At 39.2% G+C, this 17,605-nt stretch overlaps 1 protein-coding gene across 5 annotated transcripts in view; it reads left to right on the top strand.

The window, feature by feature from the left end:
• The window catches only part of chico (insulin receptor substrate 1 chico), a 1,085,300-nt gene that overhangs the window by 54,605 nt on the left and 1,013,090 nt on the right, over nt 1–17,605 (top strand). For 3 of the 5 annotated variants that reach the window (XM_067766174.1, XM_067766170.1, XM_067766175.1), the window contains exon 2: nt 2,067–2,207. The exons of the other annotated variants lie outside the window; for them this stretch is intronic. In XM_067766174.1, the coding sequence (XP_067622275.1) occupies nt 2,202–2,207 (6 nt within the window). In that variant the 5' untranslated portion in view covers nt 2,067–2,201. The remainder of the gene's footprint in view (nt 1–2,066; nt 2,208–17,605) is intronic. 5 annotated transcript variants of the gene reach the window in all.

Here is a 17,605-nt window from a genome sequence, read left to right as displayed (position 1 = left end):
TTTTGATGCCGAGGGCGGCACCCTTGGCAGAATAGTTACTTTCTAATATTTCAAGGTGTTTTTTTGGTGTACCTCGGAAGCATAGCGCGACAAAAATATCCGTCAGAAAGTCTTCGGAGTGTAAGGGTAAAATTCCCCAAATCATCTTTTTTTAACCATCTGGCAATATCGTTGCTCACAATGCACATATGTTATTGTGAACAGTGCATCTTGCTAGAAAGAATAAGAGAATGTATGTTTGTTATGTATTCAGCTGCTGTAATACAGCGTGTAAGAAAGAATAAGATATATGTGGGGTGAAATATGAAAATGACGATTGGAAATAGTGTCCTCGCCATTTTCTATTTCACCGCCATCATTATAAATTTGGACAAGGAAAGGAAAAGTGACACGAACGTGTGGCAAAAACTAAAACTAAAATAATCTAGTTGTACAAACTAAAGACAATTAATAAAAATAAGTGTAAAGTAATTTAAAGACATTTATTATACAAAAACTAAATTAAATAAAAGAACTAAAACTAAAAACTACAATTACGTGTTTTGTGTGGAGTGAGTTGGATGTGCAATACGCACATCATTTTTTCAGAGGTTCCGAAATGGAACCTGACATGGCGACCGTGACAGCACCGTGTGAGGTTCCATTCCGGAACCTCCGAAAAAGTTGTACTTACGCGCACACCCTTCTGCACACTCCACACCAATTCCAAACACGTACTTTTAGTTTTAAGTTGTCTTTCTTTATTTAAATTGGTTTTAGTTTTTCTGTAGTATAGTTAATATTTTAATTACGTTAGCAATATCCTTTGTTTGTATTTTAGTTTGATTTAATTTAATATTTTAGTTCTGCACACACTTTCTTGCCTTCGTTCCAATTTATGATTGATTGCGGTGAAACATGAAAATGCCGAAGCTACTTTTGCCAATCGTCATTTTCATGTTTCACACATGTTCCACACATGTAGCTGAGAATATATTAGGATGTGTTTTATTCTTTTTTTTTATGCTATTCACAATACATATGTGCATTGTGAGCAACGATGTTGCCAGATGGTTTATAAAAAGATGATTTGGGGAATTTTACCCTTACATCACCATTTTTGGAGAAAAGAAGAATTAACAAAGTGATCAGTTTTGTCACATTCTTCTTGCCCATAAACTTATAAAAATTGTTGCGAACGAACGAATATGTTTATAATTCATTAGGGTGTTCCTCCCCTTTTGGATTCGTTAGTTCGGAACCATTTTTATTACTAATTGAAAAAGGACTTATACGTAGTATACTCAAATTTTAGTTACATTTTAGTAGTTTATTGGAAATAGCTTAAATGAAACCTAGCAGTATTAATTTGATTTTAATTTAGTAAAGTATGTTGCTTGTTCTTTTTTTCCTCTTGTAAATATTTACATTTTAATATATATATTCAACTTAAATCTTGTTAAAGTTTTACATTTTTAATCTTTGCTGCTTTTGAAATATGTTTTTTTTTGTTTTTTTTTTGTTTGTAACTTGAGAAAAACAATTTTGTTATAAGTTATGAACAATTTTTATGAAATAGGTTTTTTTTCTCTTTGAATATACAAAATTTTGTGTTATTTGCTTTTTTTTGTTTTAACAGTCTTTGAGCCTTCGTGGCTGCTTAAATGCTAGTACTAAAAAATTTTTTTGGATTTGGTTTTCAATCAAATTTAAAGTTTAATCGAAGTATTAAAGTAATGCTAATTTACTTTACTTAGGCGATTTTTATGTATTATGTACAACTGTTTCTTTGTTTTTAACTTCATCGAAAATAGTTACATTAGGTTCGTTAATTTTAGTTATAATAAACGGAACTTGATAAATATTTTCATGCTTATGATGTGGTTCTTTCCGTAAAAGTACTTTATCTCCGATTTTGACGATTAACGGTCGAACCCTTTTGTCATATAGATTTTTGCTTTGTAACTTATTTTTATTTATTAGGTTTTGTACCATTTTGTGTGATTTCTGCATTCTAAACTTAACTTCTTTAGCATAGTTTTCGACATTATAAATTGAGTCAATTTTTTCTTTTCTTAATTCATTAGGCAAAGTTGCCTTTTTTCCAAAAACTAACTCGAAAGGAGAAAATTGATTGTCAAAAACTGTGCTTGTGGTAGTATTGTGCAAAAATGTGAAATATTTTAAATATACATCCCAGTCTGAAAAGGATTCGTTTAAATATGCACGTAAGTATTCATTAAAGACTCTATGATTACGTTCAATTGTACCAACAGTTTTGTGATGGTATGCAGTTGAAAAATTATGATTAATATGTAAAAGTTTAGTTAATTCTTCAAATAATTTGTTTTTTAAATTCTGTACCTAAATCAGATTTTATGGCATTCATTGTGCCGTATGTCAAAATGAATCCTTCAAAAAGTGCAGATGCAATTATTTTTGCTGACCTATCTGGGGGCCTACTCTGTATTGCGATGCGAAAGAAAAAATACGCGAAATCGCAAAATCGGTACTCTGTATCTTGACATTCGCATGTATATTTTGACTTTCGAATTCACATTTTGCCTATTCGCAATTTTTCTCCCTTTTCGCATTGCCGGCACTCTGTAAAGCGAAAGCGAATGTCAAACAGCATTCATTTTCGCATTTTTCTTGCTACAAGTAATAGGCATTCGCATTGTTCAAATATGTAAGTATTAATTGATGATTTTATAAATTGATATCTTTATATTCATTTAAAAATATATAGGACAACTCAAAAAACAAAACAAACACAAAAGCAACAATTTGTAATCCTAGTGGACTTAAAATACATAAATAAATAACAATTAAATCGAAACCACTTTTTTATAAAGCATTTCTGTTTGAAATCATGTCATTTTTTATTTGTTCTCTGATACAACTAGCAATATTTCCCATTCTATGTTTTTCCACGTTTTCTGTATTTATCACGTTTACTTCTTCCAGTTCAATTTCTGAACTGGGAGGATTTCTTCATTTAAATCAATCCTTTCTTCATTTAAATCGTTCCATAATGCTACAGAATCCTTTTTTTTAATTTGTTCAACAAAAATTAATCGTTTGCCGAAATTGTAATCGCCTTGTTTCTTTTGTTCTCTTTCTTTGAGTTTGGTCAGTGATGCATACTCAAGCAAAAAATTTGCGAAAAATAAAAAAGCGACATTGTTAGCGATGCGATAGCGCTACAGAGTTCCAATTACCTTTCGCATCGCAATTTATTTTCGCATCGCACTGCCTTTCGCATCGCAATACAGAGTAGGCCCCCTGGTACAGCGACTGTTACCAGGTATTTAGTCATGTCGCAAATCATGGTAAGTGCGAACTTGTTACCATATTTTGACTCAGGTAGGGGTCCTATTGTGTCAATTTCTAGTGTATCGAATGGTTTACAAGGAGTTGGTGTTAAAACAAGTTTTTCTTTTGTTTTAAGTTTAACCTTGTTGAAAAGGCAATCATTACAATTTTTGATATATTTCGATATATCACGAGTCATATCTTTCCAATAAAATTTTGTTCGTAGTTTTGCGTATAATTTTTTCACTCCGCAATGTCTATCTGAAATTGAGTCGTTATGATATATTTTCAATAGTTTTAGTTTTGTGTCCTCGTCTGTTACTGTCTCCACTGGATCTGTTAAAATAATTTCTAATGATTTTAAAATTTTATTCCAATATTTTTGAAATTTGTAATAGTGTAATGTTCGACAAAAATATCGTTTTTAGGCTATTCAATCTGCTTAATTTTGCGTTTGCCGGCTTCTGATTCAAGCCTCGAAAGTAATTTCTCTAAAGTCATTATTTCGTTAGCAATCTCAAAACTAAGTAACTCGAGTTTTTTATGTTTAATATGCGCAAAAATTCTTAAACTTGTTTTATTATTTTTATAGTACGTAATTTCAGATCTTATCCATGGAACTTTTTTCGAAAAATTAAATGAAAATTTGTCGTAAGCGTGTAAAGTAAGTTGTTTTTCGTCGTTTTTGTCAGTTTTCCTATGTAAATTTTTGTCTGTACTGCCAAAATTGTTTGTTAGCTTCTTTAATCTCATCCATTGTAATGCGCGATAGTGCATCAGCGCCAACGTTTGATTTACCCTTTATATAAACTATAGTAAAGTTGTATTCTACTAATTCTAGGCTAATTCTCGAAAGTTTTGAAGAGGGGTCTTTCATATTGAAAAGGTATACTAGAGGTCTATGATCTGACTTTACAATGAAATGGTTGCCATACACATATGGTCGAAATTGCTTGATTGCAAAGTAAATAGCTAAGAGTTCCAATTCTATAATTGGTTTTTTCTGCTCTGCTTCATTAAATGCTTTAGAAGCGAAACAAACTGGTTAATCACTGCCTTGCTGTTCTTGACTCAAAATAGCGCCACAAGCCAAAGGATCAACGGTAATAATGAATTCTTTAGTAAAATCTGGATATTGAAGTAATTTTGGTGAGAGTAACGCTGCTTTCAAAGATAAAAATGCCCTTTCGCACTCAACATCCCAAACGAACTCAACTCTTTCTGCTTAATCGGTTTAGAGGCGCTGCCAGAGACGCAAAATTTGGTATAAACCTTCTGTAATAGTTTGCAAACGCGACGAATCGTCTTACCGCGTCTTTATCAGTCGGTTTTGTATACTTTTTAATTGCGTTTATTTTGGAGTCGTCTTGCAACAAACCTTTGGCTGAACATTTGTGACCTAAAAATGTAACTTCTGATCGTAAAAAGTTGCATTTATTTGGGTTAAGTTTGAGATTGAAGGACCTACAAGTATTGAAAACTTTTGAAAGATTTTTAATATGGTGTTCTTCACTACAACCTGTGACGATAATATCGTCGACGTACAAAAATGCGACGTTGGGTGGTATACCCGAAAAAGCTATTGTCATCATTCGTGAGAATGAATTTGGTGCTATATTTAACCGAATGGAAGAACTTTCCATCTAAATGCACCTCGGTCAGTGCTGAAAGAAGTAATGTCACGTGAGTCAGGATGCAAAGGGTTTTGATGAAATCCCGAAAAAAGATCTAATGTCGAAAAATACTTTGCTCTGCCGAGATTATCTAAAATGTCGTCAACTCTAGCTAGTGGAAATTTATCAGCAATGAGTTTTTTGTTTACTGCGCGAAAATCTATGCACAATCGATAAGCTTTTTGGCCATTAGTATCTTTCTTTGGGACTACAATCAAAGGACTATTGTAATTAGAGTAACTAGGTTCAATCAAATCGTTGTCTAACAGTTTATTTACTTCGCGGTTTATTTCTTCGCGTTGAGAGTATGGCAATCGATAGTTTTTAACATATACCGGCTCGTTGTCTGTCAATCTTAGTTTTTGCTCGTAGAAGTTGTTTAAAGTCATTTTGTCCGTGTCAATAGCGAAAATGTCGGCATAATCTATGCAAAGGTCAATTAATTTACTATGACCATGTGGAGATATTTGATTTTTTTAAAATGGAAATCAGTTTTTTCTTGTTGATCGTATAAACATAATTTGAAAGTTTTTCTGTGCGAATACTGTTTCTTTTCACACACTTTACATCATCCGTGGTGTTTATGACTTTAATTATTGGGTTACTGAAATTAACAATGCACCTAGCTGTGAAAACACCTTTTTCAATTTCCTGCGAGTCCACGAAAAGTGGCTAGGGTGAATCTCCTAAATCAAAAAGTCTGAATATGTCACATCTGGGAGGAATGATACAATTGTCACTTTCTGTTCCGTGCAGGATTGGTATCGCGACTTTTTCATTACCTACCCAAAAGGAAATACTATTTCTTTCATAATTAATAATGCATTTGTTAATTTTCAGGAAATCTTTACCCAGTATGCCATCGGATGGAATATTAAAGTCTTCATTTACTACATGTAAAGTATGTTTAAGAGAAAAGTTTGAAAATTTTAAATTTACGGTAATTTTACCTAAAGTGGAAACTGAATTGGAAGTGACACCGGTAATGTTAATAAAGTCGTGTGTGTTTAAAGAAATATTACTGTCTATGCATGATATTTTTATTAAAGAAATGTCGGCTTGAGTGTCTACTAAAAAAGAACAAAATTTTTGTGACTCGTTAAGTTGCAATACTATGAAATCTGAGTAATTTAAATTTAAACAATAGATGCCTATTGGTGAGGGAAGTTCGCTTACTCGCTTAGTTCGTCCTCCCCCAGGGTTCGCTCCTGAGGGGCACTCGTGGTTAAAGCGCGGACATTTGCATTTCTGCCTCTACCGCTTGGCCATCTAGAATTGTTACCTCTATTGTTACTATTATTTGTATTTGAATTTGGATTTGAACGCGTATTACTATTGTTGCTATTCGGGTATCTATTTCCGTTATAATTCCTATATCTTTGATTATTGTTGCTGTTACGGTTGCTCTTGTATGAGAATGAGCTATTATTTCTATGACCAGTGTAGCTGCGATAACTACCACGTGAATTTCTGAATGCATTGTTACCACGCGATCCAAAAACTAAAACCTGACGCTCTGTTACTTCGTTGTTTTGTTCTACAATTAGTTTCGCTGCTACGTCTTTCGGTTCAGTAAATGCCGTTGAGGCCGAAAATGGTTTTGACTAAATTTGATTTTGCGTTTAAACGACACACGTTAACCGTTTGTTCGACTGCCATTTCATGAGCTTTCGCATGAGTGATCCCTTCAATAATAAGAGACCGCTCAAGTGAGTCAGCTAAAACTTCAACTTTTTTGGGAAAATCTGTATAATTGTTATTGTTAGCGTGCAACGCTGCAATTTTCCCTGCTACAACTTTCGAGTTGTCTGGTTTGATACTACTACGTAGAGCTACTTTAATTTCATTGACTGAAGTAACTTGTCTTTGTATTGCATCATAGGCTTTACCCTCAAGTTTTGGTTTTAAAAATGCTATAAAAGTATTAGTTAAATTTTCAGTAGCGAATTCTTCAAGTTATTCAATTTTGTCTATAAAAGCCTCAAGTGCTAGAGGATCACCGCTGTAGTTTTCTGTAGAAAGTAGCACACATGTTAATGAAAATTTTCTTTTCTTCAATTGTTTGATTTGATCGTTAAGATCTGAAGCTGAATTAGAAGAAGGTGTGGCAACGTTTGTACTAATTGGATCGTTAAGATCTGATTCTAAGTTAGAAGAAGTTGAAGTTAATTTTGCACTTTTTGAATCGTTAAGATTTGAATCTAAATTAGAAGTTAAATTTTTGCTAGAAGAATCTTTGAAGCCTGGGAAATCTGCCGACAAGAATAATTTATTTTCCTGTTTTGTGACTTTCGGTCGAGGATGAAGCTAAACTTTCGGAGCTTGAAGCTAATTTATCGGAATTGGATTCTGAATCTGAAGTTTTGTGAATTCGCTTCCTCTTTCTAAGGTTGTACATATGTAGTTATCAGAATAGCAATAGAATTTAGTTTAAACTACTATGAAATCAATGAAGCACTTATTTGAATGTAGGCATTTATGATTGAAGCTGAAATGTTGAGGAAAGAAAAGGAAAAAAAAATTTGGGAAAGTTGAACTGATTTACAGTGAATTGTCGCTAACGGAATGTTTAAAAATTTATTGGAAGGATTAATTGCAACTGAAATCTAATTATAGTGTAACGAATATGAGTGACACCAGGTGATACTCACATCCCTAGTCTGATGCTAAGTAAATGAAGTCACAACAAAAATAAAGCAGACAGTCACTTGTATCTACATAAACGAATAAAACATTATGTCTACACATATGTACGTACACGCAGCAGAGAAGAGATGCTCCCAAACGTATGCAATTGTAATTGTTGAAGTGTCGCTCACAAATACACGCATATGGGAAGTTATATACGTGCATCTGAAACACGCGAGGAAAAAATTCCATCGGTGCAACGTAAGTTGGTATATGCTGTATCTTTGTATACAGCCCGGTAAAAGACCAAACCTGCGCTGGTGAGCGAATCGATTTACATTTTAAAAATCTTATATTTTCCTATATAACACAAAGAAAAGACCGCGAAACTGTGACCCACATAATCAGCTGTGTGTGGTGGGTTTAGCGAGCCTTCTCGTTGTATCCAATCCTTCGCTCCACAAGCGAGACGAAGCTATATGCGTAAAAGCTTGCATCAAAATCGAAGCAAGCTTTTGACTTCGCGAAGCTTCTCACCACAAGTGAGCTTTTCAAATAAGCTCTTTTAAATTAAACAAAGCCTCTAGCTATAGGGTAAATGAGGCATATATAACATACCATAATATGAAAGACACCTAATATTACCTAAAAATTTAAGTAAATTAATAAAATAAAATAAAATAAAGTAAAATCAACTAAAATTAGGTAAAATAAAGCGAAAAATAAAACAAAATATACCATAAAATAATACTTACCGAAAACTAATAAAAATAAGTAAATAAATAAAGAAATAAATAAACAAAAAATTTAACTAAATAAATTAAAATCATAAATATAATGAAAAATATAAGTACAAATATAACATAATAATATAGCTGAAAAGAATAAGAAGAAGGGCAATATGAGAACACCACCAATTGTCCCTGTCGAAATAAGCGAAGACAGCAGTATGGACCCATTCGCCAGGAGGTCAAGACTTGCGCAGTCGCCTCCACGTTCCGCTCCACCCATTAGTGCTTCTTCGCAGATACTGAGCGAATCAGAGCTAGGGGCCGAGGGCGGATCAGACGACGAAAATGCTTTCCAGTGCCTCGGAAAGCTCATTGAGGAGATGAAGGAGTTTGTAGGAAGTGGAAAACGCACCATTAACCAAAACCTTCGGGATTTGGTCAAGGCTATTGCGATCTCCTACGAGCAAGCCACGGATGCGCTCAAGAAGACGAGTAATTCTTGCTGGGAAGTGAAGCAGTCACAGACTACCCCATCTCTGGCACAAAGCGAGCAACAGAAATCTACAAAACGTGGCCGTGAGTGCGCATCCGGGGGTACGCCATCGCCGCAGGTGCGACCAAAGAAAAAGAAGAACGCGCAAAAGACCTCAGAAGTGAACGCACCAACGAAGGAAGTAACAGAAGTAGTAAAAGAACCAGAAAAAGGAGGAGCTTGGGCGACGGTTAAAAAGCAAAAGCGCCCGAAGCAGAGACCAGCCCGCCCGACGCAATCCTGATCAAAAGCTCAGGCGATTGCTCATACAGGTTGGCTGAGTGGAAAATCAGTGATTGCTATACCCAAAGCGATCACTCAGCGATTGTGGTGGACATCAACCTCGAGGGGGGAGGGCGGCCCACTATACAGCCACCCCTAAAAAACAGAGGTTGGAATATCAATACTTTCGACCCCGACATATTCAAGCTAATGTTGACAACAGTCGAACATAGAGGAAGTGCTAACGACATGTTCGAATAAATTAATAGCGGATATTAGAGCAGCATGCGATGCGTCAATGACTAGAAAGCCCAAGCGCAAACAACATTGTTCCACATTTTGGTGGAACGAGCGCATACACTCCCTCAGGAGAGAGTGTATTCAGGCTAGGAGGCGCTATCAACGAGCCAGAGGGAGACCGGAATTTCTAGAGTGCAGAGCTACCTACAAAAGAGCGCTACTCGCACTTAAGAGAGCAATAAAAGATAGTAAGCGCGAATGCTTTCTCAAGCTTTGCGATGACGTCGAGAATGACCCTTGGGGCACAGCTTATAAATTGGTTTTTAAGAAATTGAAACACAAAGGAAAGGCGATGCCAACATGCCCCTCTTTTCTCAGAAACGTGGTATATACTTTATTTCCCACGCAAACGGAGCTAGTTTCTCCCACATCAGGCGCCGTACTATACTCATTTGACGAGGTTACCGTCGTCGAGGTTCTTCAAGCGGTGAATAGACTGCTAGACCGCAAGTCTCCTGGCCCAGACGGGGTACCAAACAGAGCACTCAAACTAGCTCTCACTTATAACACGCCAACATTTGCGGAACTATTTAATGCATGCTTGGCTGAGGGGACATTTCCTACAATATGGAAACGACAAAAGTTGGTCCTGCTGCCAAAGTTTGGTAAAAATACGGCGGAACCATCTAGCTACAGGCCCATTTGCCTGCTCGACTCCGCCGGTAAGGTTCTTGAGCGAGTCCTCTATAATCGACTCGAAAAAGAAATTGATGATGTGGGTGGTATTTCCGATAACCAGTTTGGGTTTAGGAAAGGAAGATCTACCATCCAAGCTGCGAACATGGCGAAGGAAGTGGCCCAAGAAGCCATAAGTGGCACCCGATCGCTCGAAGGCTCTAAGGAATATTGCCTTATCGTTACTTTAGATGTAAAAAATGCCTTCAACACTGCCAATTGGGTAAAAATTCTAGATACGCTGGAGCAGATAGGCATATCCCTTTACCTGCGTAGGATCATACGCAGCTACTTTGAAGGTAGAGTGCTGGAATATGAAACGGCTGCTGGAGTAGAAAAGCTTCACGTCACAGGCGGTGTTCCTCAAGGCTCCGTGCTCGGTCCACTGCTTTGGAATACCAAATACTCTACGGGGCTCCTGTTTGGCATCAGCCCACGGAGTATAAATCATACTTCCGCGGGGTAAAGTCGACTTACCGCCTGTGTGCACTATGCGTCTGTAGCGCCTTTAAAACTCTCTCTGACGACGCAGCACTAATCATCGCAGGAATGTGTCCTATAGACATATTAGCAAAAGAAGCAGCGACGATTTATCGGGATCATAGCTCACGTAACGGAGCACGAGAGCGAAGCGTGCAGAACTGGCAGCTCAGGTGGAATGCCTCAACAAATGGTCGCTGGACACACCGATGTATCCCAGATATTAATATATGGATATCTAGAAAGCGCGGCGTGGTAGATTTCTACCTCACACAGTTTCTGAGTGGTCACGGATGCTTTAAGGAATATTTGCACCGATTCAGTCACGAGCCTAACAACATATGCGATCACTGCGGCGGCGATACAGTAGAAGATGTTTACCATGTATTTTTCGAGTGTCCTAGGTTCTATAGCTCGAGATGCAAACTGTGCAGAATATTTGGAGAGGATTACACTCCTGAAACAATTGTTGAGTGCATGCTACAAAGCAAGGTAAAATGGTCCGCGGCATGCGATGTAATAGCGGAAATAATGAAGTGTCTACGAAGTCTTGAAAGGCTACGGCGCAGCAGCGAACATTGAACAGTCGAGTTGTGTGGGTGAATAACAAATTGCTAAGGTGGAGGGGATCGAGCTGAGCACGTATTGGATGCAAGGCCTCCGTACAATTAGCGGCGTGAGAATGATAAAATAAGAAAATACCGTAATATATGTAGGTAATGTAATAGTAAACCAGGCGACGGATTGGAGACAAGGCCTCTTCAACCGTTCGAATACTGCCCCAGGTGAAGGAATAAAGCACGGATTGGAGACACGGCCTCTTCAACCGTGCGACCAAAAGCAGTCAACATACACGCAACGACAAACCTACGGATTGGAGACAAGGCCTATCCAACTGTAGAAACAACGAGTATGAGGGTAAACGTCTCACATGTAATCAGAGTTTATACTCGGATTGGAGAGAAGGTATTGTGGAAAAAAAAAATATAATTAAATGAAAAACGGAAAACCCTATTGAAATAAAAAAAAAAATTTCTATTTATACATATATAATTTATTTACACATATATACATATATAAAAAACAAAACCCTACAATACAAGTAGTCGAACGCACAAGCATGCCATAAGCACTATATGCACAGTGTTTAAGGTAGGCTTGGAAATATTCGTAGAAGTGGTATGCGTCAAGCACATTCAGGTAGTAAGCAGGGCGTGTCAGTCCCAGTGTTAACCATACCGCGGCACTATCTAAGTACAGCAAAGTGACCCCGACAGACGTAGAGCTTAGTGCTCAACCTACCTCACGACGGAATACTTGACGGTAGTACCGGGGGGTAAATGGTACTCAGACGGTAGGAGGTTTAGTGCGGTTAAAGTCCCACACTGACTATGAGGCTTTCGATGCTTCCTCGTAAAAAAAAAAAAAAAATGCGTGCATCTGTAGTTATAATTATATGGCGGCAACTAAGTAAATTCTGGAAGCGCCTAGGAGATGCCACGAGGAAATCAAAGAGTATAAAAGCACCAGCGGTAGAGGCGCTATAATCAGTTTCGATTAAGACGATATCTAGCGAGCAATAGCAGTATTATTTTGAAAGTCAGTTTCATTTAAGCTATCAGTTTGGTTATTAAGCCAGCTAATTGCAAAGTATAAGTGTTATTGTGAAGTACTTTAATAAAGGCCATTTTTCCATTATTCAATATTGGAGTTATTTATTCAACAGTTTAGTAATACGAACTTAGCAAAAAGGCAAATAAGAGGATTTGCAAGCAAATTCGTTACAATTGGTGTCAGAAGAGGAGTTGTTGAATAAATTCCAGAGGACAACTACATGGCAAAGTTCAGTGAATTGAAGATTCAGCAACTGAAGGAGTTGGACAGCCGTGGATTGAATAAAAATAAACAAATGTAAGGCGCGATAACCTCCGAAGAGATCTAAGGCCGAGCTTCTCTTCCAATTTGCGTCGTGCTGCTCTTGATTTTTCCCTACAAATTGGCCGGACGGGACCTACATGTTTTATGCCGACTCCGAACGGCATCTGCAAGGCAGATGAGTTTTCACTGAGAGCTTTTCATGGCAGAAATACAATCGGAGCGCTTGCCAGACACTGCCGAGGGGCGACCCCGCTTAGAAAAATTTTCTTCTAATTGAAAAATCTTATTTCTAAAATTTTGATGTTGGTTTGCCCGGTAGTTGAACCCAGGGCATACGGTGTGATAGGCGGAGCACGCTACCATCACACCACGGTGGCCGGTGGATTGAATACAACCGGCAATAAACTCGAACTCCAGGCACGACTACGAGAGGCAATGGAATTAGAGGGAATTAACGTGGAAGAGTATGTCTTTCATCTTGATGGCGAGGAGACAACAAAGATTGAAGAGAAAAACGAAACATCTCAGACAGTTACCAGCACAGACTTGAACATGGTATTGGCTGCAATATCTGCACAAACATCGACAGTAGCATCAATGTCGTCGCAATTGGCATCCCAGCTGGAAGCGCAAGAGGTACGTATAACAGAAATGTCATCACAAATATCCACAAATATGGCATCCCAACTGGAATCGCAAGAGACACGCATAACATCCAAGATGGAAACTCAGCTGGAATCGCAGGAGAACCGTATAACAGCGAAGATTGAAGCACAGGAGGCACGTATTTCAGAAATGTCATCGCAAATGTCATCTGAACTAGAAGAGCAGAAGACATATATGGCATCCCAGCTGGAATCACATGAGACACGAATTTCAGAAATGTCGACACAGATTACATCAAAGATGGAACACAACTGAAAGAGCAACAGGCGCGTATATCATCAAAACTCGAAGGGCGTATGGATGAGAAAGTAACGCAGTTTGAAGAAAAATTCGAGGCAGAGGTGGATGCGTTGAGAGGTCGTATACAGGAATTGCAACTTAATCGGCCGGCTGCTCCAGCGAGTAATACGAAGGTAAAAACTCCATCTTTTGACGGTTCTGTTCCTTTCCAGGTCTTCAAGCTACAGTTTGAGAAGACCGCAGCAGTGAACAACTGGAATGCGGAAGATAAAGTTGCTGCACTGTTCGTGGCATTGAAGGGGCCAGCAGCGGAAATCCTACAGACGATTCCCGAAGGAGAGCGGAACAATTATGAAGCATTGATGGCTGCTGTAGAACGACGTTATGGAAGCGAGCATAGAAAACAGATATTCCAAATTGAGTTGCAAAACCGCTACCAAAAAGCAAATGAGACATTGCAGGAGTTTGCTTCAGATATAGAAAGATTGGCTCATCTTGCAAATGCGGACGCACCCGTGGAATACACTGAAAGGGTAAAAATCCAGAGTTTCATAAATGGCATACGAGATGTGGAAACGAAGCGGGCTACATATGCGAATCCAAAACTAACGTTTGCTGAAACGGTATCGCATGCACTGACTCAGGAAACAGCCTCACTTTTGAGTAAGCCAGCGTACAAAGCGCATCGCGTGGAAGTGGAAAAGCCAGACTGGGTAGACGCAATTTTGGAAGCATTGAAGAGTACGCTGCAGAAGAATAATGATGCAGTCAAATGCAAAACGCAAAGTGTGGGAAGCCAGGGCATATTGCGCGTTATTGCAACAGCAACCCTAACAGTTCCAACAATGTGGGTGGTCGTAAACGCAGAGCAGAAGGTGATGAGCAAATCTCCAACACCACTCAATCGTTAAACTAAATCGAGTCATCCGCAAGGGGCGACAGCTGGCTCCCGCAATTGAATGCCCCATAATCTCTATCTCGCAGATTGGAAGAAGATCGAGCAATCTTACTGTTGGAGGACATGTGGACGGAAAGGAACGTTTACTGACTGTAGATACGGGTGCATCTCATTCCATCATTCGAGCGCATTTAGTCAACAAAAAGATAAGACCATTGCTTGGAGTAAGATTACGTACAGCCACGGGAGAGGACACCCAGGTAATTGGAGAAGTAGATTGTGAAGTAGCAATTGGGAACGTCACGGTACTACACAATTTTATAGTGGCAGATATTGTTGATGAAATCATAATTGGAGTGGACTTCTTAATCAACTAAGGCATCAAGATCGACATGCAAAGCAAGACGATGCGATATAAGAACATGGATGTACCACTTAATTTCTGCTACGAGAGAGGCTACAGCAGTAAACGAGTACTGGTGGAAGAGAGTCAGCAAATACCACCAAAATCCGAAGCAGTCATCTGGGCAAAGGTTGATGGAGATTGTGGGACAAACAAATTGTGGGTTGTCGAAGCAGCAAACAAATTAGCACCGAACATACTTGTAGGAAAAACCCTGGCTATGACAAAACAAGATGGACGTATTCCGGTAAGAGTACTCAATGAGTTCAAGTCACCACTCTAAACTGACCAAAGGAGCTATTTTGGGAAGATGCCAAGAGGCTGAAGTAATTATTAACTGTGAACAGCTCCAGGAACACGTTTCATCTAGTAACACTGATCTTTCAAATGACATCACGGAATGGACGGAGGGGCTAGAGGAAGATTATCAGAGTAAGGCAAAGCAACTGCTCCTCAAGTACGCAAACATATTTGACCAGGATGGTTCCAAAACAGGCCGCACCAATGTTGTGAAACATCAAATTGACACTGGAGACGCGAGGCCGATACGTCAAGCTCCACGTAGTGTTCCACTGGCGAAGCGGGAAGTGGTGAGTCAAATTATACAAGAAACGAGCTACGGCAGCGTCATCGAACCATCAGCTAGTCCCTGGAGCTCACCGGTAGTACTTGTAAAGAAGAAGGTTAGAAAATTGAGGTTTTGCGTGGACTACCGGCAGTTGAATGACGTTACGAAAAAGGATAGCTACCCATTGCCAAGAATTGACGACACTCTGGACTCGCTCTCTCGTACGAAATGGTTTTCCACACTGGACTTGAAAAGCGGCTACTGGCAAGTGGAGGTGAAGGAGGAAGACAAAGAGAAAACAGCCTTCAGCGTCGGAGATGGTCTTTGGCAATTTACAGTAATGCCCTTTGGACTATGTAATGCACCAGCTACTTTCGAGAGACTCATGGACCAGGTATTGAAAGGACTACATTGGAAAACATGCTTGGTGTACCTGGACGACATCATCGTATTGGGCAAGAACTTTGATGAACATCTTAAAAACATGGAGGAAGTTTTCCAGAGAATAGCTGGCGCTGGTCTGAAGTTAAGTACCAAAAAGTGTGCGCTGTTTAAAAAGGAAGTAAATTATTTGGGTCACAAGGTAACGACAGAAGGTATCCGTACAGCGAATGAAAAGATAGAGGCAGTAAAGGATTGGCCAAGACCACAGAATCTGCATGAATTGAGAAGTTTCCTTGGGCTGTGCACACATTACCGCCGATTTGTACCAAATTTTGCCAGCGTAGCCCATAGTCTCCACGAGCTAACAAGAAAAAATAAAGCTTTTGAATGGAAGAAGGCGCAAGAAGTAGCGTTCCAAACATTGAAAGAGCGTTTGTGTACTGCCCCAATGTTGGCATATCCAATTCCAGGAGCAACGTTTATTCTAGATACAGATGCGAGCGGATATGCTATAGGAGGCGTTTTATCACAACTGGTCGATGGACAGGAGAAGGTAGTTGTATATTACAGCCGTTCGATTGGAAAACCAGAGAGGAACTACTGCGTTACGCGGAGAGAGCTGTTAACATTGGTAGAGTGCATTAAACATTTTCACAAATACCTCTACGGCCAGCGATTCCGTGTCAGGACAGATCACGCAGCTTTAAAATGGCTTCTGCAGTTCCGTAATCCGGAAGGACAATTGGCACGGTGGATCGAGCGACTAGGTAGTACCCATGGAAATGCTGATGCAATGTCACGAATACCATGTAGTTTGGAATGCAAGCACTGTTCAAAAGCCGAGGCTAAAGAAGACATTATAGATGTCCGGCTAATGACTATAACATGTGCAGATGAATGGGACAAGGAACAGCTAAGAAAGTGTCAGCTAGAAGATAAAGATCTGTCACGTGTTATGCAAGGGCTCGAACGAAACGAAAGACAAAACAGAGAAGAGATGTCAGCAGAGAGTCCCATTGCGAAGTCATATTGGGCACTGTGGAACAGTTTAGAATTGATATCCGGTTGCCTTCATCGATTATGGGAGAGTGAGGATGGTAAATGCAAGAAGAAACTGATAGTTGTTCCCAGAAAGAGGATTCCTGACGTGCTCAGCGAGCTGCATAATGGTCCAAGCGGAGGTCATCTTGGAATCACGAAGACGCTCGAGAAGATTAAACAGAGATTCTATTGGGTTAGTTGCCGTCAGTCGGTCACTGAGTGGATTGCGAACTGCGAGGTTTGCAGCAGGGCAAAAGGGCCCAGAACCCGAAGTCATGGCCAGATGAAGCAATATAACTCAGGTGCGCCATTTGAAAGGATCGCTATGGATGTCGCCGGTCCATTTCCTACTAGCAAGGGCGGAAACAAATATGTACTGGTAGTTATGGATTATTTCAGCAAATGGCCAGAGGTATACCCAATCCCAAATCAAGAAGCGGAAACGGTGGAAGAAGTGTTTATAAACAATTGGGTTGCAAGGTATGGTGTACCAATGGGGTTACATTCTGATCAAGGCAGGAATTTCGAATCAGCTGTATTCCAGGAAATGTGTAAATCATTGGGCATTCGAAAAACACGGACAACTGCATTGCATCCTCAATCCGATGGTATGGTGGAACGATTCAATAGAACATTGGAGGAGCACTTAAGGAAAGTAGTAGACAAGTACCATAAAGAGTGGGATACCCGCATACCATTATTCTTGATGGCTTACCGATCAGCCGTGCATGAGACAACGGGCCAAACCCCTGCAAAAGTAATTTTTGTCAATGATCAAAGACTGCCAGCAGATTTGAAGTTTGGGATAGATGCCAATGCGGAGAGAAATGTTAAGAAATCCACTAGTGATTTGGAAGAAGAGCTGAGAAAGATACACGATCTTGTAAGGCAACGATCAAAAATTATGAGTGACAAGATGAAAGCGAGGTACGATAAAGCAAATAATTCGGAAGGGTTTCAGGAAGGAGACTTGGTGCTGTTATACAACCCAC

The sequence above is a fragment of the Eurosta solidaginis genome, chromosome 2 (assembly GCF_040869045.1).
Source record: "Eurosta solidaginis isolate ZX-2024a chromosome 2, ASM4086904v1, whole genome shotgun sequence".
NCBI lineage: Eukaryota > Metazoa > Arthropoda > Insecta > Diptera > Tephritidae > Eurosta > Eurosta solidaginis.
Note: the sequence above shows the minus strand (reverse complement) of the source record. Positions and strands in the feature narration are given on the sequence as shown.